This window comes from Saccopteryx leptura, chromosome 6 (assembly GCF_036850995.1).
Source record: "Saccopteryx leptura isolate mSacLep1 chromosome 6, mSacLep1_pri_phased_curated, whole genome shotgun sequence".
Classification (NCBI taxonomy): domain Eukaryota; kingdom Metazoa; phylum Chordata; class Mammalia; order Chiroptera; family Emballonuridae; genus Saccopteryx; species Saccopteryx leptura.
The window spans coordinates 142,040,286-142,063,274 of NC_089508.1; the positions used below are offsets into that span (position 1 = coordinate 142,040,286).

At 39.5% G+C, this 22,989-nt stretch overlaps 1 protein-coding gene across 1 annotated transcript in view; it reads right to left on the minus strand.

Moving 5' to 3' along the window:
• POU6F2 (POU class 6 homeobox 2) overlaps positions 1 to 22,989 on the minus strand; it is a 609,603-nt gene that overhangs the window by 303,105 nt on the left and 283,509 nt on the right. The window contains exons 4-5 of the mRNA XM_066343683.1: positions 15,751 to 15,842; positions 11,399 to 11,627 (exon numbers count right to left, since the gene is read on the minus strand). Coding sequence (XP_066199780.1) covers positions 11,399 to 11,627; positions 15,751 to 15,842 — 321 coding nt within the window. The remainder of the gene's footprint in view (positions 1 to 11,398; positions 11,628 to 15,750; positions 15,843 to 22,989) is intronic.

Genomic DNA, 22,989 nt, shown 5'->3' on the forward strand with positions numbered 1-22,989 from the left:
TATTATCTAAACTACAGTTTCCCCAGGCACAGACATTCTCCTCCCGCACTAAGCATAACAGTGCCCTGCATGGCCACAGCAGACACGGACCAAAGTGCTGAAAGAAAGAAAAAATACTCAAACATTTTCATTTTGAAAATTTAAGGCTACAACTACATTTTTAAATAACAGATTTAAACCAATTGAGTTATTTTTTAGCAAAAGAGCAAACACTGTTGAAGCTTTTCTGTACAAGCTCTTAAAACAGCTTCTTTATACATGAAAACTGGTATGCCTTGACAAGATAAAAAGTCATTCTGACTTTGGGTGATGGGTATGCAACATAATTGAATGACAAGATTTATTGATGTCACCCCATTAAAATTAATAAAAATTTATAAAAAACAAGTAAACTGACCATTACAGTTTTTGGCTTCAAGGGTAAGCAACAATCAAAAGCTCCATTGTGAATGTATACATTATGTCCAGTGGAAGAGCATTGAACCCAAGGAGTTACAGGTGTCCTAGCCCAACCTGATGTAGAAAAGCCATACATGTTGGGGATTCTTGCTCACACTCCACTGGGCCTGAGCTTCTCTCTGCCAGGGGTTGGAATTTTTGTGTTCCTTCCCTAATCTGTTCTACCCCAGCAGTTTCTTCCCTCCTTGGTCATGGTCATAAATGCTGATAGTTTCAGGAGCTCCAGCATCGATTCCATTCTGATTTTTGGATCCATGTATTTCCAACCAGCTACTGATATCTCCATGTAAATTTTCTACAGGAAACTTGAACTAATCACATAGAACTGAATTAGCAATCTCCCTCCCTTTCCTCTTATCCTTCTACACTTAATCCCTCACCAAGCCCCACCAAGCCCACCTTGTTCATTTCTCCTAAATCGGTTCTCTGCCTTCAGCAGTGACACCAGCATCCTGGCACAGTACCTGGCAAATAACAGATGCTTAGTAAGTATTAGTAAAATTGATCAATCCATCTTTGTGCACAGCTCATAGGAAGAAAAGAGTTTAGCTTTTCCCTAGACGGGGCTGAGAGCTAATAGCTGCGACCTCGCACTGGGAATCTGTCTTGCAATGACTGCACAGATAAGAAAAGACAGGGTGTTCTTGGAGAGCATTAGCTTTCTTCTCTAAATATTTGGACAGAGGAGAACAGGGACCCATTCTAATCTCCCTATTTTCAGTACTTCCCCACTCTCTGAATATACAGAAGTCCTTTATATTTGGTTCCAGAGAAAATTTGAACAAGTAATCCCAGTTCCCTCTCATCTGTGATAATGCAGATTGAGAAGCATTTCATTTCCCCTCTTTTAGGCATCAGTGCCATTCTAGTGGCAGCCATCCTGAAAACAGCTCCAAAGGTGGGCTTGGAATCTAAGCCAGTTTGCACACCCTAGTGTAGAGGCCTCATTAGATGCCATCAAGAGCCCTGATGGATGTATAGTCTTATCATGTGCAAAACCAGGATCACATTACTTTGCTGTCTGTTTTGAAAAGAAATGCTTTGACATTATATGGCAATTAGAAACCATTATCCTTTGACAATGCTTTATTATATTGACAGTATCTTTTAAGTACACAGTATACTAGTGGTACTCCTCATTCACATGCTTCCAGTTTAATCCATGCCCTAGTGCCCCAGCAACACCTGCTTAAAGGATTACGTAATACAGAATGGGCTCTCCAGGTCCTGTAAATGAAAAGTCTGAAGCTTCGGAGTTGTGGAGGTTTGCATAACTGACCGAGTAAAACATGTTGCAACAGCTTTTCCTAACTTTTTTAAAGTAGAGGTGGTATTATTGTATGGCTTGTATTATTCTTTGTGGGGCTCTTCTGAATAACACTGCAAATATGAATTTATGCACCAAGTATTTTCAGTATTGGACGTTGTGAGCAAGCCACAACCACGGGCTGAAAATTCATCACATATGAAAGCCAGAATATGTGCTCTTCATTTCTGTGGTGGGGACTGCATTGTCCCTTGTCCTTTCTGCGAGTGATAGTAGACCTCTACTCAGATGTTCACAATGCCCCTGGGGATGCAACTTTCTGACTGTGGCCATCATGAGACTAGCACAAAAATAAATCACAAGGAATAACATCGTACATGGATGCCTAATTGTTTTCTTTTTCAAGAATGATACCAGAATGGTAAGTCCACATTCTCACCCCTATCCACTTCCCACCAACAGTTTCTCCTATGATCAATAAAATCAAAGCATTTAAAGGCAATTTTATTCATATTAAATGTTGCTTATACATAATACATAGAGTTGCTTTGTGGCTATATTGTTTTAATTTGAGAACTAATTCACTTTGAGTTGAGAGATGCTTTCTTACAAAGGTGGTTAGAGGTTAAGACAACAGACTCATAGACTTAACCTTGTCAATGTTAGTAATGACATTTTGGATATGATCTTTCACCTTAATGAATACAAAGTATTTTGATTTTGAAATAATACTTATTAATGTAGCATCTTTTTTTAATTTTTTTATTTTTACCACCTTTTTCATTTTTTTTTTTTTTTACAGGGACAGAGAGAGAGTCAGAGAGAGGGATAGATAGGGACAGACAGACAGGAACGGAGAGAGATGAGAAGCATCAATCACCAGTTTTTCGTTGCAACACCTTAGTTGTTCATTGACTGCTTTCTCATATGTGCCTTCACCGTGGGCCTTCAGCAGACCAAGTAACCCCTTGCTTGAGCAGCAACCTTGGGTCCAAGCTGGCGAGCCTTTTGCTCAAGCCAGATGAGCCCGCGCTCAAACTGGCAACCTCGGGGTCTCGAACCTGGGTCCTCTGCATCCCAGTCTGATGCTCTATCCACTGTGCCACCACCTGGTCAGGCTTAATGTAGCATCTTTAAGAAGGAAAGCAATCATGCATAACATCTCACTGTCTAGAGTCCACAAGTACCACTTTGTTGTATATAGTATTTTTCTTTTCTTCTTTCTGTGGTGTGTGTGGTAGAGGGGTAGGAAAAAACAGGCTTTTAAAAACCTGGGATCAAATTGTGTGAATTTAAATATTTATTATTTATTGTTCACATCTGCCTCTGAGAAATAGAGCCATTACCATGTTCTTTAATGTGACAACTTGAGTTTCTCATTTCCATGAGGATTTCTCTAGCTTTCATTTTATTAGTAGTTTTGTACTCACCCATTATTATTATTTTTTTTTTACAGGGACAGAGAGAGTCAGAGAGAGGGATAGATAGGGACAGACAGATAGGAACGGAGAGAGATGAGAAGCATCAATCATCAGTTTTTCGTTGCCACCCCTTAGTTGTTCATTGTTTGCTTTCTCATATGTGCCTAGACCGCGGGACTTCAGCAGACCCAGTAAACCCTTGCTCGAGCCCACGACCTTGGGTCCAAGCTGGTAAGCCTTTTTTTTTTTTTTTTTTTTTTGTTCAAGCCAGATGAGCCCACGCTCAATCTGGCGACCTTGGGGTCTTGAACCTGGGTCCTCTACATCCCAGTCCGACGCTCTATCCACTGCACCACCGCCTGGTCAGGCCTTACCCATTATTTTTAATGTTTCAAAATAAATTGGTATTATATAAGCACCACAGCACAGTTGTTTTCTTTTTTTGAAAAAATTGAGGTATATTTTACAAACATAAAATTTTCCCTTTCTCATGAACAGTTTTACATCTTTAAAAACTGCATATAGTTAAGTAATTACCACCATGATCAAGACAGAGAACAGTTGCATCAGCCCCCAAATTCCCTTAAACTTCTTTACAGTTAATTCATCCCCTTCCCCACCCATCTAAGTTTGGTCACCTCTGACCCTTTTCTGTCCCTACTGTTTTGCCTTTCTTACATAAATGTCACATAGCGAGTCACACTTACTTATGTATGTTCATTTGCTATTTTAAATGTTTCCCAGTTGTTCCACCTATTTCTTATTCATTTTTATATTTATCACTTGAATTCAATAAATATGAGAAATATACTTTAAGGAATAGTGTGCGGTGTTGTAAGTAACCCCACAGAGGGGCCGTGCTCCTCAATGGGTTGACCTAATCGAATTGTAAAATCTCAGTGTGGGCAGGAATGTTGATGTTCTCCTAAGTCAAATACTCATGAGGTGCAGCTTCAGTGGCCACTGAACAACGTAGCACCTTGTTTCCAATTACATGCAGGAAGAGCACCCTCTCCTAAGGAGTGCCTTCATGATCACTGGCAGCAGGCCTGACCAGGTAACTTGTCTGACCAACAGGATGTGAGTGGAAGTGTGCGGGCCATTTGTGAACCCAAGTTCAGAATTCCGAATGCAGATGTACAGCAGAGCCACTGCTGACCTCAAGCTAACATGCATTGGGAAATAAAGAAATTATCTTATTATGCCTTAGTGAGGTTGTGTACCTGTTGTTACCGTAGCATAGCCTAGTGACAGCTAAAGATACAAACATCTGTCAATCAGGTTGTTTAACGTTGCTTTATTGAGAATCTGTGGTTAACTTTTCCTAGCACTTAGAACTTCTCCCTGGGACACTCTTCCACATGGCCCTGTGTCCTTTGGATCTGTGGCCAGTGGGAGACTGACACTGATGACCCTGTACAAAATACAAAATACAAAATACATCTGTCCCCTCCCTGTCACCTTCTACCCCCTCCACCCACATTAATCCCTGGACTAGCAAAGAAGTGCCTTCAGGGACTTTCTGTTTTGTTCAGGTCTATACCCTAAGACAAGAAATCAGTATTTTTGAGCAAATGAATGAAATTAGCAAAAAAACAAAACAAGATAATTAAAACTATATAACATGATGTGTCTGCCCTTTGACTTATTCTCTGATTCCAAAACTTTGTTTGGGTTTCTTTTTCTTTTTTTCTCTAATAAACAACTTTTGGTCTTTCGTGCTTCTTATATTACAAGACACTTCGAAGCCCTGGAATTATAGAGGTATAACTAGTAAATGCAAACATATAGCTATGCAAATATCATGGTGTAACTGCCTTGTCCGTAAGTATATATGTTTCCAATACCAGGCCTTGTGATGGTCACTCAGCACACACAGGAAAGGAACAGAGGCCCGCCAGCGTTATCCCTGCCTTCTCCTCCAGTCTGATAGCTTGCCACTGCAGACTCCCTAAAATCTTCATTTCAATAACAACCAGAATGATTCACAGAACTCTGTGAACTCCAAGCTCTTCAATCCTTTTTCTCTACATTGAATGTTGTCTTAACTTCTCTCTTCACTTGACTAACTCTTACTAATTCTTTAAAATTTATTTATCTTTCCATGCATCCAAGCATCCGTCCCTCAACCTCCCCATTCATTCATTCATTCTTGAGCCCTTCTTATGATCCATGCACTGTTTTAGTTCTTGGGCCACATCACTAAACCAAACAAAGATGCCTAGGAGCAGAGCCAGACAGGAGCAATGCATGTTATAAATACACTATACGGCAAAATGCTCCTCGATAGCACCAGGCCCATGGTCACAGTGCTGCCTCCACTGCCTTACATGGCTACAGTAGTAGGCATGACCCAAAGTATTTAAAAAGAAAAAAGACTCCATTATTTATTGAGATTTTAAGGCATTATAGAAGGTCATATGTGTTATCAGAAAAGGAATAAAGGAAAGCGGGTAATAGAAAACAGAAATACTGGGAGGTACAAGGAAGATGGCAGGTTTGAGGCTTTCTGGGGAAAGAGTGCATCAGCACTGCCTGGGCAAAGGTTCTGGGCAGGAGTCTATTCAAAGAACCCCGGGGAAGCCAGAGGCCCTCATACCACAGCGACTGAAATGAAAGAGAGAGGTGTGGAGGTGAGAAAGCAAAATCAATTAGACCAAAGATATATGTCTTGAAACATATATCTTTCACATGGAACTGATTGAAAACATAAAGATCAGAAGCATTCTTGCTTTCTGAGAGAAGAAGCAGATTCCCAAAGCAGTTACAAATCTTTAACTGTTGAGAACTTTAAGCAACCACTGACCCCTAAGCTTCCATGGCTGAGAAAGCCCCCAAAGAAAGGTATATCCTCAGCTTTTTCTTCAGGATGTGGTCAAGGGGGATAATGAACTGAGAAGAATCTCCCTCTCCATGTAGCCAAGTGCCCAGGAGAAGAGTGGCCAAGGTCTGCCCCAAAGGCACTCAGCAGAGGACCCTCTCTCCTGTCCCCAGGGTAGAGGACCTTCACGATGTCTGCCTACAGGACTCAAGAATGGCTGTGGACAGACAAACTGTGGCATATTCTCACGATGGAACAATGCTTGGAGACGAAAGAAACTGCATACCTATTCAACAATATGAAGGAAGCTCAAAGACATTATGTCTATCAGGAAAAACCAGACATGAAAGAACACATGCTATATGAATCCACTTCCATAAAGTTCTAGAACAGACAAAACTAATAGATAGTGTCAGAAAGCAGATCACGGCTGCCTCACTGAAAGGTGGGGATTGGCCGCAAAGGGACACAAGGGAAACTTTTGGAGATAATAAAATGTTTTATGTATTGATTGCAGTGGATGGAGGTTGCAAGGGTGTATAAAATTATCAAAGTTTATTGAGCTAAGCACTTAAGATTAATGAATTTTATAAATAACCTCCCAATTAAAATGACAACAAAACAAAACAAAAAAGGAAATATTAGATGGCTTCTCCATGAAACTTCTAACCTCAAAACTATTGCCACATACTTTACTGGGCACAGCCTTTGATTTGGAGAGTCAGAGAAAACCAGGGCACATTTCCTGCCAGTACGAAGGTCAGGGAAAACCATCCTTGGCCTTGAGTTCAACTGGCTGCGAATCTAATTGCTTTGCCATGTTCAGGTTAAGCAGCACTCTCTAATGTACTTTTGGTTGTTAATTTAAATGTTATGCTGGAGTTAACTGGAATGCACGCAGTTTGATGTAAATCTCCAAAGTAGCACATTTAGAGTCTTCATTTATGTTGCCCACAGTGATTAGTGGGTTATCCCCCACAGTTGTGCGATGAGAGCAAGTCACTAACCTGAATCATCTATCCTAAATGTAGACCCACCTCTGCGTCTTCTAACCACTTTGCTACTCGTCACTTGTGTTGACACTCTATTTATCTACATTTTCAGTTCAAATATAAAAAAAGCAAAAAATCCAACACATTTGCATGAGTTCCATAATGAGGACTTTAATTTACCACATAGAATAATCACCTAGCTCCCGTATGAAGACAAATGCAAATTATATTTTTAGAACAGCTAAATGTTTTATTATGTTTCAAAGTAATAAGTAAATGGAAGACACTGACTTTTAAAAAAGTTTATAAAGTATGTGGCAGGGCAAACTTAGCCATTTTTCTTTCTCTAAGGTTTATCATCATTATTAGTCTTATTTCACAGGTATGGGTTTGCTGACAGTCACCTGATACCACATCTCTATGAGCACACAGCATACAAAGGACACAAGAATGGAGGTACCCAAGGAAGGGACCGTGCCAGGCACATGGAGAGGAAAGGGGCTCTCAGAAGTCAGACAGGAGACAATGCCTACTTCATTTCTAGGTCTTAGCTGAGTTTAGAGCATTTCTGGGCTAGAATCCAAGCCAGAACTCCCATGGACTTCTCTTCAAATATTCAGAACCTAGATCCTACCTTTGGCCTCTTTGAACTGAGTTTGTCTCAGTCTCAGTCTACAGTCCTCCGTGCCTGTAGGCGGTCCTTACAGGGGCAGATGGTAATCCCAGCAGACAAGCCAGCATATATACTGCTCAGTCCCTTCGTTGATGAAGGAGGTCCTAACGTGTTTCTTAAACATGTTGTCCATGTTCCATGCCATACCATCCAGGCTCCCCCTCCTACCACATAACAGCTGACTGCAAAGCAGTGGACTGTTAACATGGGGCAGTCAATCTCTAGTCTGGCCAGTGACTGATGAGGTAGCCCATTTGTTCACTGACAGTCTAATCCCCAAATCTCATTCCACAATCAATCCCTGAGGCAAGGCTTCAGGGCTATTCCTAAAATTCTGCAAGATTTTAAACTCCAGATTCCCACCTATTTTCTTATAAGACGATCCCACCATTGATGAGATACGAGTGCATCTCTTTCTTGAATGTCCTAACAGAAGCAAAATTATTCCCGAATAGATTATTCTTTCAATTATTATCCTCATTTAGAGGCCTGGGGTGGTGAGGGACAGCAATCACATGGCTTCCTATCACTCTGAGATGCTCAGAATCCAGAGATAGTAGCAGAGTTGCTAAATAAATTTTGAAAAAGTCCCACAGACTAGCCATAGTGTAAGAATCACCTAGAATCTTTTAAAGATGAAGACTTTGTTTAGTGAGTCTGGGTGGAACCTAAGAGACTGTATTCCTAATAAGCTGCCATAAGGTGCAGATGCCGCTGGTCTGGGGACCATGCTTAGAAGACACTGTGGCAGGACCGTTGCCATCTGAGCTAAGAAAGCTGACTATGTAACATCAAGTCATTAGTACTCACTAAAATAGATGTATGAATCATGGCCTCCAAGGCTCTGAGAGATATGCCATGTCACTGGGTAGAAAACAAAAATGGACCAGTTCTCAATCCCTTTAGTAAAGAGAAAAATACTGAAAAACATATCCCTAAATTCTATACCCTTTAAAACTGGTATCAGTAGATTTTCTTAGCAGATTTGTAGCTTCTGCGCCAGAAGAACAGATAGGCTGGAGGGCTGGGCCAGAAAGCTGCAGAACAGTCAAAGACAATTTCAGCTGGGGAACTTGTATTAGGACTAAAGCCTTAACCCCTCACAAGGAGGCAAGGGAAATCATGCGGAACCACGCCTGGTGTATGGAGGCTTTAACACTTAAGTCCCTGGCCCTCACACTAACCAACCAAACCTGTTTTACAGACCCACCCGAGAAGGTGCAGGATCTTCTATAGTGGGCAAACTTACTGTTTGTTTCAAAAGGCTCTTAGAAACCTGGGGTTAAGTTCACTGTGTTCACTGTCTAGGGTTGGACCATGCGGGGCCATGAGGAGGGGACAGAATATTCTACCCTGTTGACTTTATAAATCTGTGCAAGAACTCTTTCTGAGGTATTGTGTAACACATTTATAAGATCAGTACCTTTAAAAGAGGAATGTCAAGGGCTGCAGTTTCCTAAAGGTGGTGATATTACCCTTGGGCCGACAAAGTAACAGACTGGCATTGCCCTTCAGGTGGGACACTGATCTTGGGCACCACGGAGATATGAGACATTTCACCCATTATCATCCTTATCACCCTTAGAAAACTCTTTCAGGGCACTTTTATGGTTTCAACAGTAAAAATCCCATGTTCCAAGAGAACCACCAGACCCAGGACACTGAGACGGTCAGTCATTTCTTAGACTAGTGAGGTCTGAGTGCTGAAGAAATTATGTGAGAAGATATGAAAGAAACAGAAAAGCTCAAGGAAACTGGAAGATGGAATTTTCTTCAGTCCTAACCATGGTTTAGCAATAAGGATTCATTGCATAATGATATTTAAAAAAACAAACAAACAAAAAACAATGTTGAGGAGGAGCTGAAGTGTTCAGGCTAACTCGAAAGCTTTTCCTATAACTGGGCATGTTTGATTTTTGTATTTTAGTGACCTTGCCCTCCAACTCCTACCACCACCACCACTACAACCCAACATCACTGTAATCTCAAAGACGGAAACAAATAAAGACATGTTTCCTTACTGGCCGTGTAACAGACAAGAGCTTGACTGTCAACTCCAACACACTCTTGAGGACGAAGTCCTGGAGAAGTTATGTGAGAAGCACCAAGGGACAAAAAGAGCTAGACTCTTATTGAACTTCCTTAATTAGGACCTTAAAATTATTTTCTGAAACCAAAGATGCTAAAAAGAACCAAATTCCCAACTGCAAACTAATATTAAATTTTATATTGACAGAGAGAGAGAGAGAAAGAAAATCTTAATAGAAGTTCAGACTGGACCAGTTACTAATTTTGAACTTTTAAAATAACAAAGTAATAATGCCCTAAGAATACCAAACATATAATAAACCTGGTTTTGGACTCTTGACTTTGTTGCCCATTCTATCCAAGCAGGGTAATTCATGACCTACAAACTTCTCCAGCTTATGTTTATTTATAATATCCAATATTCCCATAAACTCAAATGTTCTAAATGGAAGGTTGTGTTTTGATAATGCTCATTTCTTCATTAAGATTTCATCATCCACCTACGTTAAAAAGCCTCTCCCTCCACTTTGTTGCTTTTGCTTTCACCTTGTTTATTCCTGCCTTATTTGCTTAATCTGGAGATCCTGGTTTCTCAGGCACTCTCAAATCTGAAACAAGCGAAGTTTGTTCATTAATGTGTCCCGCGCATGCATAATTTATGAATGGCAGCTTTCTTGGCATAATTTAATGGTATAAGAGAGACTTTGTTCTAAACATTAAAATAAAAGTCAAGAAGTGGTAACTGTAGATGGGGTATTAGAACATAACAGTATATAAGGAAATTTGGATCAAGAGTTAACCAGTTTTTATTTTGTCAATTTCTTAATCTGTAGACTGATGCTCTGACCAATTTAATAGGTTATAAGGATCACTGACACTTGATCAACCAAAAAAAGTACTTTATATTGTTGTTCTAAAAACTTACCCAACCAAACTCCACTCTGCAGAAAAAAATTTAATTGCTAACATTTACATCAATAGTGAAACAAACATCTTTGGCTAGTCCAAAGTAAATTTGTTTTCTCTTTTTTAAGCATCTTAATCATATTCAGGCATTTTGTATCATAACATTTTTCTTCTTAAGCAGTCTTTTGTAAATCAGTTTCTCAGTGTGTTACCTAGTCTCTTAAAGAAAAGTCAAAACATTTATAATATCAAGAAAACTACCCTTTCTAAGTAAAGTTAGAGTATATTCATATAACAGAAAGGGTCAATATTCAAATCTATTTTTCTCATTATAAACTATGATCCCAAGTAACATGATTTTGTTTAATAATTATAACTGAAATATACTTAGTAATGTAAAATAATAATTAAACTAAGTATTTCAAGTAATCCCTGTTGAAATGTTCCAAACATTTCACACACACACCAGTCATGTCTAACTTTTCTGTGAAGAGGCTAAATTGAAAAACTCATGAGATAATAACTCAGATCCTCAAGTAACAACACAATAATTTTACATGTAAATTTTTGATGGGTCATGCAATGATTGTTCATAGATGCTTCCAGAGGACCTAAAATTAATCTTAGGAAGTAAAGACTGATAAAGTCCAGGGCTTGAGCAAGCTAAAGATTCATAAGACAACTTGAAATTTGGTTTTCTCTATAAGCCATCTATATCCTTTATGATGGAAGTAGCTCTGAACCATATTCAACATTTGGATTACTTGTCCACCGCACAGAAAACTGGCCAGTGGATAGAGCCCTATTTGGCGCACAAACACAGTGGATTACCTTGTAGATTTTGCAATGGCAGAGTCATAATGCCTCCGGCTGCAGCTGCTGCTACAAGCCCTTGGATGTTGGTGAGGTTTGCAGTAGGCAGTGTGAGGACCAGTCCTTGCTGCCCTCCTAGCTGTCCGGCCATGTTGAAGGGAATCAGGATAGGCTGGTTGAGGGCTGGTGTGCCTCCCGGCATCACTCCAGCAACAGCAGAGGCTAGCTGCTGTGCCGTCAGAAGCGGCTGCAAGGAAACACAGAAGTCTAGCTCACCTTCCAGTGGAACCGAGAAATGGGCTTTTAGAGCAAAACTTCTTCTGTTTACAGAGGGTCAGAAAGTTCCTGAACAAGTAGTTAAGAAACATGGTCAAGTCCAGGGAAAAAAAAGGTTGACTAGTAGGAAAAAAAATGAAAATTTCATTTTACTTATATTTTTGGAAAATTCTCTTTGGTTCTAACATCCTCTGAGGAGCTCAAATACCTTGAAAAGTAATACCTTATCCTTATATATTATTGTTCCAATTAAGTTTCATTTGATGTTACCCTTATATATCATATTTCAAACTCACTGCTAATTTATTCTATGTTGTTCCAGAAAGAATTCATTGAGACTGGTAGAATTTTTTTTGGTTCAAAAATAGCAACAAAATACTGTTCTCATCTATTAAACTAGCAAAAGTAATGTAAAAGATTCACTCGGTGCTAGTAAGTCTGTGGTGATGCTATTGTGTAGATTTAGGGCATGTACCCTGTCATGAGCCTTTTGGAAAGCAATTTGGAGATTCATATCAGAAACTACAAAATATTCACTCCTTTGACTCAGAATGTTCTCCTAGGATATAGGCTGAAGATAGAAGTCAAACAGGAGAAAGGTAAACACGTGAAAATATGCCTTGCATTTTAAAATACATAAATGTTGAAAAATAGTCTGTTACAGTACTAACTTTGATAAGATATTATTACCTAGTCTCTAAAATGAGTCATTATGACACCTTTTTAGAAAAACAGAAAATGTATATAACATAAGAATACATGAAATAAAATGGAAAATTATTAAGCAAATGATAATGAAGTCATTGTTAAAATGGAAAAGTATATATGTATAATGACCAGATCTAAAAAGAAATATAGAAAAACAAAAATATTAATGTGGATACATTTTTTAATGTTTTAAGTATTTCCTTTTTTATTACTCTAACATTCTTTGTCCAGTTCAAACAATGTTAAAAATACATGATATGTCCACCATTTAGCCAACAGCCATTGTTGGATATGAAAAGGCAGCCTCTTCCGTATGACTTTGGGCAGTAGACATATTCGAGCAGGGTAAGGGCTCTTCACCAGGATCACGTAGGAAGGATTCTTGCCCTGGCCAGGCCAGATGACCCAAAGGGTCATTGACCTTAGAGTGTCTGATCCAGGACTGTCATTGTACCCCTGTGGGAGTTTTGTGAAGCATAACACCATGCCCACTTTTTTTTTAGACAAATCAATACAAAACTCTTATAAAAGGGGTTTCAACTTTTTTTTAATGCAGCATGATTCTATAAAGTAAAAAGTAATTCAGTATAAGTACAGTGCAAAGCCCCACATCTAACAGCCAGGACTGTCCAGCACTGCTGTTAGTCCAGCACGCTAACCCTGCTATCTGACCAGGGAGACACAGACAGGTTAGTAGGTTGCCCCAAACCCCATGTCCAGTGGGGAGGGGGGTTGGGGGGTTGGGGGCTCAAGTCTAAACAAGCTGTTCCAGAGCCCTTTCGTATCTCACCTTCTCAAGTCACAGAGATTTAGAGAAGTGTGGCCGCTTTAAGTGAGTGCAGAATGGGAGGAAGAGGGTTGAGCCCACTCTGGTTATTTCCTAGTCTCCCTTCATGGCTTCCTCTGGGGAGCCCTTTGCAGTAGCCCTAGGACACCATGCAGCCTAGTTTTAGAACCAATGCTCTAGACCCTGTGGGCCTAGCTCCTAACCTATTTGCTGGACTTTACTAAATTCACACAGATTAACTGTGCCTTTTTTTTAAAGGTACTCTAAAGTTCCAAAATAAACATTTCTTAGAAATTGGTACAAAATTATAAGCTGGTCTTCAAATTGCTGGTGTTATATCACTATAGTAATTAGACAAATAGTAATTCAAGCTAAGAGGGAAGGCATATGGATAGTCCTCAGACTGCATAGAAGCCACAGACTTGGGGGTTTGGGCCTGTAGCATTTTATCCATTGAATTTGCTGGTTTAAAGCAGGGCATGCACTCTCTAGTGCAGTGGTTCTCATAGTGTGCACCAGGGTGTACTGGTGCGCCCTAGAAGATTTCCAGATAAGCCCTATGACATTCCAGAGAAATATGTGCCTGTTGGGGACCAAAAAACCAACAGGGTTTTTGGAATTTAGATTTTTGAGGGACAGAGGTGTGGGGATTGGCTGTAAACTGACAGTCTGCCCAACCCCCCACCTCACTTGCTGATTAGGTTGCAAAAGGCTGTTAAGCTGTGGCGCTGGATTGTTTACACTACCCCCCATGTTCCCCAGAAAGACTGGAGGCAAGTTTCTATCCTTTGGTGTAAAGCTAAGCTGATATGTATGGTGGGGGTTTTGGATTGATGGTTAAACATAAGGAATTGTCTCTTGAAGCTTTTTGGATTTCTATAAAAGAAGAATATGTGGCAATATCTAAAAAGGCTTTGAACATTTTACTACCATTTTCAACATCCTATTTATATGAATTAGGATTTTCTACCTTCAACACAATTAAGAGTAATTCTTCAATGTATTGATGAGGAAATGAGAGTTTGCCTTTCAAATATATACCCAAACATTCAAGAAATTGTTAGGACACATTAGCCGCATGTTTCTCATAAACACAAGAATGAAAAAACATAACACATTCGCTCCAGGACCTGCCGAATTTACTAAATCTTACTGAGAATGTATCTATATATATATATATATATATATATATATATATATATATATAAAGATAACTTTTTTGTCTTTTCTTTTATTTTTAACCCCTCTTTTTTATGAATTCTAAAAAGCCTAACTCAAAAATGTAACATAAAAATGTTTTTTAATGTCAGAATAAATTTAATTTTTTCATATTTATTTCTTTAATTACCATAAAAGCATGCTTGGACTTTATATTTTTTTCTTTAATATTTGACTTAATTATTATAACATAATTTTCAGAAATTTGTATATAGTGCGCCTACAATTATTAGTAAGATTTTAAATGCGCCCCGACTCAAAAAGTTTGAGAACCACTGTTCTAGTGGGTCATGGCATCCACCACTTCTCGCTATCTAGGTCAGCATACTGCTTATATAACCTAGAAGCCTGAGAGTTCATTATCCCTGGCATATTTACACACACACACACACACACACACACACACACACACACACACACACAATGTCATAAGCTTAAAATCACAAAGGACACAGCCAGAAAAGGCCAATTTCTGTGATTCTCAGTAAACTTTCTCTGGGCTTTCATAAGAGATCAGACATCTCTGCAGGCTCTCTGTCCTTAGCCCTTGTGTCTGAGAAGGACATTGGGATTTGAGGCCATAGGGAGACTTGGTGACACTGGAACAAAAAAGTCAAGACCAACCCAAGCTCAAACCTTGGGGTTTCAAGCCTGAAACTGGTAAGCCCTTGAATGCTGAAGGTGATAAATTTCCAAGAACAAAATGGCAGCAATAGAGAGAGAAAGGCTCAAATATCAGCTTCTTTTTTCATAAAATTGGGGTGAACTCTGAAAGCATCACACTAAATGACAGAGGTGAAAAGAAAAAAAAAGCCCCACCTTTAAAATTGTGTTCTACATCTCTATATAGCTACACCAGGCAGCAGAAACCAATATTGGACTTTAAAAAATAATGAATGCATTTCTTTATTAATGCAGGGACTGCATGTGATGTACAGTATTGTCAAACTTAATAAGCTGAACTTGCATTAAAATTGCATTAACTTTTTTATATTAAATCACATCTTGTATTTCAAAAATAGCTATAGTAAGGTTGAAATAACTTAATTTTCTTCACATTCCAGTCATTAAAGTTTTACTTTCTAGAAAACTGCATAGTTACCAACAGCACAGTTGTAGTGGGTCTTAAGAAGAAAAAAAAAACCCTTCAAACTATTAAAACCAGCATCTCATAAAAAATAAAGAAAGTTCTGCAAACTTATTTTTTCTTGATAGTATTAAATAAATAATGTAGTCATAGAGCTTCCCATACAAACATTTATCACCTTCTTTTTCTCTGTTGGGAGTTAATTGGATTGAACTCATTATTATTTATTTGGTCCTTTATATGGTTAAATCATCCTATGTTCATCCTAATGGAAAGCAGTTGAGAGATACTGACCTGTGGCCCAACCGAGAATGGGGGATGGGTCTGACTGGCCTGGTGCTGGTCAGGCGTGCCTGGTTCTGACAGTGCCGGGTTTCCTCTGGCCCCTGGAATTCAAAAGAGAGGTGCTCCTTTAATATACAGCCCAGACTGGGAACTGCCCGTGACCCCATTTTCCTGTGACATCACATAACATTAAGAGACATAAGATATAGCAGAGCAGTTTATCAAAGCTACAATGCTCAAATCACTCATCAAATGCATAAATTTTACTAATGAAGATTGAAGATGGCCAAAGTCATTCCAGGACATACGAGGCTATGACAGCAGCAGGGAAAGTGACACTGCCATCAGGGTCAGGATGGGTTTGCACTGTACATGAGTTTGCATGGGGTATGCCAATGTTGTTTGTGCTGGAAACTGCATCTTTTATGCATAGGGCAACAGCTAATGTAATTTCCCAAAGCCAGAGAGAGTGGGGTCTCAGACATGCCCACATACAACTATGTTACCCCTTAATATAACTTAATATGCTTAAGCCTTTCTCCACACACATTTTATACACAGTCAATCTTATAAATGTGTTTTCCCCAAAACAAAGCCTTTTCCAATGTCACCTATGGAAATTATGTGATGTCCTAAAAAAATATGGATCTCTTTAAGCAACTTCCTAGATGCTAAATGAAATAGTAGGAAGCCCACACTACCTCCAGGGAGCCTTACTGTGCTGATCATAGACCACAACCTACTTCCTTTGCTGAGATCCTGTAGGACACCAAAGCATGAAAAATAAAATGCCACCAAAACAGCAATGCTGTCAAGCCTTCTAAAACACAGTTTTTCTGTGTGGGCTTATGTGCTTTGTCTCAGGACAGACCATCTAGCAGGTAAGGGAATAGCTGTAACAATAAATATATGAATACATAAACAAACACATAGAGCAAACAGAGATTTTTTAAGGTTTTTATTTGGTAGCTTCTATTTTTCTCAGTGGTTGAAATCCAATTCCAAGCCATCCTTAACAAAACCCTGAACCCTGATATTTGTCATATGAATCGCAAGTGGAAGGAAACTCTGTTACCTGCGCACCATAAACAACCAAGAAAAAAAAGATACAATTCTGTCACACTTATAAATTTTAAAGAAGGTATTATTGGCTCACTTAAAATAAACTCTTCTATATGTTCTCCAAAAGGGACAGACTTATAAATAATGGAAATATAAAAAAAATACTTCAGCACATTAAGCTACAAATAAAATTGACTGCTACATATTATTCAATTGACTTCTGTCTCCACTGCAATGTGTCAATCATAATGGCATTTTATAATAGGATTAAGCAATAAATGTGCAAAGCCATTATACAGAAATCTGAAAATCTGATTAATTTGTAATATTTTTTTGTGCAGAAAGTCAGGAATGGATATTGCTTGGGGAATACTTACAAGCATTCTATTGAAATTTCTAAATTGATTTGGAACAAACTAATAAAAACACAGGCTTGCTAACATTTTATAAAGTGAATTCTGTCAAAATATGTTTGGCATTTTAATGATCGCTGTCATTTAATAACAAGGGTAAGATGACCCATTTTAAGATGCCAACAATTTCTCCGTAATGTGCTAAGACCTCGCCTCTAAATTTTTTATGTGTGATTTACTTATTGTGCTTACAAAGCAGGGCACTTTAAGCTGGGGACTGCTATTATCTATATATCTCATACTTTCTCTTCTTATATACCCAACTCCTATTTTGCCTTAAAATTCTCAATAAAGCTTTATGTACTTTAATAGAACTAACCAGGTCCAAAGTGATGCTTTTGGTTAAATATTCAGGTAAATATTAGATAAATGGCTAAAAACCCACTTTGGCTTAGTTTTTGAAGATGTTTTAAAATTTTAGTTGCTTCCCCATTCTTGCCAGGTGTGGATTTTTATACCAGTCTGTAAAAAGAAAGTGTTACACTGCACAAAAAAAGAGAAAAACCCTTTTACACAATTTAAAAATATTTATCTTAATTTTTATAAATTTCTATGCCATGCCAGGCCTTCAGTGTCCCATTTCCTTTGCAAGTACCACGCCCGGAGCTGTTCTACTCCTAACGGCAGACATTTGCAGGGTTTAGGATCTGTCCCACATAAGCACTGTGTCCGCTTGTTTGTTCCCTGGAACATCACTCAGATCACACTTGCCTGCATTTTATTCTCTGCTGCTGGATGCCTCGCCGGCGTACAGCAGCTTGTTCTAAGGATGGTTATTTTCAAGTACCGTGTTCAGTGCTGTGCAGGGCAATTCCACACAATTTTATGTGTAAAATGAAGTCATTCACAGGCTCTAGAGGAGATTATGTATGCTTCCCTGCCTGGATCAAAAAGTCATGTTTCTTCTTAACTCACATCTCCATTTTCCCTGAACACGTGTATCACACTTAGTAACTTTGTGGGACGATAAACTAATCTGTCTGGTTGTAAGGTGGCTCCCCAATCAGGGGTCCTCTCAGAGGCAGTGGGGAATCCAGCAGTGAGAACGAATGAATGATGTTGGCTAAGGGTTTCGGAGAGATTTGAAGCAGTGCTTAGCCTATAGTAGCAGAGAATTTGAGGTTAGCTATGTCCATGGGCACAGACAGGAAAATACAACTTAAATGAGTTGGGCATGTTCCTCCTGATTAGGGTGCTAGGAAATGCCATTACCTCTCTGGAGACCTGATTTGTCCAGAAAGCCCCCTGTGGCCAGTTCTGAATTTAGCAGTTTGTGTTTTTCAGGCAGCAACTGTGAACTCCAGTTGCACCGGGCCTGTGACCCCTAGTTCACCACTGACTCCCAGGCCTAGTGTAGGCATTCACTCACATTGATTGAATACTCATTAAAAATAGAGGCTTAGCTTTTAATTTGGGAATGTATAATTCCTTCAAGAGAGGTATTGGCTTTGGTGGGGTAGCTCAGTTGGTTAGAGCATTGTCTGATTGGCCAAGGCTGTGGGTTTGATCCCTGGCCAGCACACATCCAAGAATCAACCAATGAATGCATAAATAGTGGAACAACAAATCAATGCCTCTCTCTCTCTCTCTTTAAATTGATTTTGAGAGAGAGAGAGAGAGAGATTGACATTGACATCCACTTGACTATTACTATTTTACACAAACATTGGAAATATCTTGAAATTATTAATTTGTTGGCAAATTCTACCTCAGTTACAATTTAAATATTAAAAGAAGTTTGGTGTGCAATTGAAAAGCAAGGACTCTCCAATTTTAAACTCTGCCACTCCCGATGCATGTGAGCTTGAGCTGGTTTCCCTCTTCCTCGTGTGTCAGCCTCCTCTGCTGAGAGCCCGGGGAAGCAGCAGCGCGGCCTCAGACATTGGAACAGTGCGTACTTGTCACATATGTGCCATTTAATAAGATTTATTTCATATTTAATATCCTATTTAATATTAATGCACCCATAGTATTCACCTGCCCCAAGTCAACTCAATAAATAGTCCCATCCCTATGTGTGCTAATACACATTCCCTGCTATGCCACCCTAACTGCTTTCTGTACCATCGATGAATGTTTGGAAACGAACTAAGTAGGTGGGCCTCTGAGAACCTGCAAAGTGAGATGTTCATACATAACATTCCCACAGTGCCTGGTTGCATGACTAGGAAATAGGCACAAAGATACTGGGAAACAGCTTCCAGGTTAATGCAGACCCTGTCTTGGACCAGTAGTTCTTACCCCAGCCTGCAAATCGAAATGGTCTGAGGAGTTTCTTGAAGACAGAGGTTCACATCTCTCATGAGGCCATGACAGAACATCTCAGGGGTGGGCCACACATACATTTCATACAACCAACCAGCAACTAAAAACCTTGGAGAAAACAGTGGCTTCAACTGCCCAGGCAAGTCTGACTCTCCTTTGCACAGAGGATGCCATATTCACTTAATCAGCAGTAGATGGGTCATCAGCTGGCATTGCCTGCTTGGCCTTCTAACTTTCTTCACCTAGACCATTCTTCCATCATAGCCCTGGTGGACTTCTCCATTAGCAAGAAGAGCCATCTCAGATACTTCTATCTTGTAATTACTGTTAATTCAAGGAGTATAAAAACTAATCATAATATAAAATCTTAAATAGCTATATAATGAGAGTTAATTCTCTGCAAATACAGGAAACCCTGCTATAAGTTTATTAAGGAACAGATAAGTCATAATTGGTGAAGACAGTGAAAGATTGATTAAGCGTTTAGCTGATAAACTAGGATGAAACTTTTTTTTTTTTTTTTTTTTTTTTTTACAGAGTCAGAGAGAGTCAGAGAAAGGGATAGACAGGGACAGACAGGCAGGAACGGAGAGAGATGAGAAGCATCAATCATCAGTTTTTCGTTGTGACACCTTAGTTGTTCATTGATTGCTTTCTCATATGTGCCTTGACCGCGGGCCTTCAGCAGACCGAGTAACCCCTTGCTGGAGCCAGCGACCTTGAGTCCAAGCTGGTGAGCTTTGCTCAAACCAGATGAGCTCAAGCTGATGACCTCGGGGGGTCTTGAACCTGGGTCCTCCACATCCCAATCCAACGCTCTATCCACTGCACCACCGCCTGGTCAGGCGAAACTTATTTTCAACTGTTATAGTACTTGCCTGTCAGAGCATTAATTTATTCAACATGGTCTTTCTAGTGTTGATCTTGCACTTAAAACTGACAAAGCTGCCTGTGGACCTTCTGCTCTGGAGGGACAGGCTTCCTTGCAAAGCCATGTGGTGGGGTGAGAACTCGGCCTGGGACTCCTCCTTGTAGTGCCTTCCTGAGGAGAGAGCCTCACAAGTTCCACCCTCCCCTCCCAACTCAAGGACAGAGTTCCTGAATGACTATCACTTGTTCCTTGTAGCAAGTTATTTATTTATTTACTATTACATATTTTCATTAACTACAGCAAACTAGGCTCGGCATCTCTTAGCTACTCTAAAAGTAAAATAGATATGCACCCCAATATAGAGTTTTAAATTCTACCCCACCACACACCATTTTGAAGTTGACTTCCAAATAAATTATTTTAAAAAACAGACAAAACACTTTTAATCCTGGCAGGGCATACCCCTTTCTGGAGCCTTATCCCATTACTTTTACAAGGAGGACACAATGGTTGTGGTATTCAGAAGAAGACAGAATTGCAAATACAAATTGCTTACCCAAATACACCTAATAAACTGTTTTTCCTTCTCTTATGTGGCAACCAGGCCTCCCCTTTTCAATGCACCATGTTCTCTTGGTAATGACCAATGCATTTTTAATGAATAAGATTCTGCAGAGGGAGCATTTGGGGTTTCTGTCCTCTTTGCGTTTGTACAAACATAATCACAGGAAGGGTGCAAGGATCCCTCAGCTTTTTCTTGTATTCATACCTTTCTTGCCCATTGTTTGTAGTTTTCACCAGTGAGGAAGGTGTTATAAAGGCTGCTTTTTATAAGATGGACAGTTAAATGCATCATTATTTTATGTTGGGCATGTGAACCTAGCTAAGCAGGGCGAAGTCCCCTCTAAATTACACTTCCCTTTCTTTCAATGTCTTCAAGATTACTAAATGCCAAGGAGGATTTAAGTGTTTAGTTAATGTTTCTATAAAAAGTCTTTCAGAGCCGTTGCCACTGTTTGCCATTTTATATTGCCAGTCAGGAGTTCTTTATGATACTGGCTACATACATATTTATGTACAGAACACTATCCAGAAATCCAGTGGAACTGGAGACTCTAAAGAAATAGCCACACTTGAAAATCAAACACTCATTCATTCACTTAAGGGTTTGTGTGATTTGATAAGTTCTGTTTTCAAGTACTTGTAACTTCACACATTGAGGTCTGGAGAACAAGAAATGTCTGGTGACATTAATGAGCAAAATAGGTTCCTTTCTTCTTCTAGCAGGTGACTTATCTGGCCTCTGGTGGAAGAAAGTCCACTTTTCTTTATGTGAAGTCTAGGTCCAAAGTGGTCATAATTGCTGACCATATTTAAGGGCTTCACAGATGCATGAAAAGTCAAAGTGAGATTTGGGATATCTAGATAAAGCATAACAAGATATCCTACAAATTCCTTATTTGAACATGATTATCTGAAGGTATTTCTGTAATATTGATATTTACTAAATTATTCAAGATTTGCTTTAGCTCTACATGTAGAACTATATATATATATGAATTTAAATACATTTTATTCTCTTAAAATTTACTAAATCTTCCTCAGTATTCCTCCAACATTTTTTAAATCATTGTTTTTACATCCATCTAATAACAGCAGAACTGTAATATCCAGGCCAGTAAAGTTCTCAATTCTGTACATGGTTTCTCTCAGAAATGAGATTTAAAAGGACTCATCAAACATACTGAGGCAGAGTTCCATGACACACTGTTGGCAAGTGGAGAGCTGTGGGATGTGTGGTTTCCTTGGCCGCCGCTACATCTGCGGGATTGGCCACCGCTATGTCTGCAGGAGTAGAAGTTCTTTCAAGGCAAAGACTCTTTCTAACTCACATTGTACTTCCTGCAGGCCACTTCTGGGCCTTGGTATGTGTGTATATATACACATGCATATACACATATGTGTTTATATGTATGGTGATGTTTTACGTATGTTATAGTGAGTTAGTATTCTTAAAATGATGGAGATTGTATCAGAGTAAGGTGAAATAATTTAGACACAGATTTTAAACCACCTGAGAATGTTTTGTCTAATATAAAATGCTTTTTTTTCATCTAAGAGGTTTTGCTCATTTCAACACACTTCTCCCAGGAAACGAACACTTCCTCTGACAAGGTCATTGCCAGGGGAAATGCTCTACACTACACTTAATTCAGGGGGTAAGTCTTCAGTCTTGACTGATTGATAGGACTTTGGTGTGGTCTCCTGGATGCCACGATCGTATACAGCCTGTGCTTTTACTTCCATCCACAGAGCTTTCTTTCTCATGCTTCATCCACACTCAATCCCACATAACAGCCAGCTGCATAATTAGTGGAGCTCAGTGCAAGATGAAAATGCGGTTCCTGGTTTGGGACTGGGAAGTCCATCTCCTTCCGCAAGGCTGCTGCCCCAAGGGATTGCAACCTCTCTGCTGTGATGCACTGAGCACCTGGGTCAGGGATGGGCAGGAAACCCCTTCTGAGCTACACACTGAGTCAGGCCCTGGGAAGGGCAGAAAGAAGGTGACAGCCACACTTAGGCTTCCAGGGTCTGTGAGTTCTGGAGGCAGGCAGCAGGTGGCCAAGAGATCACCCT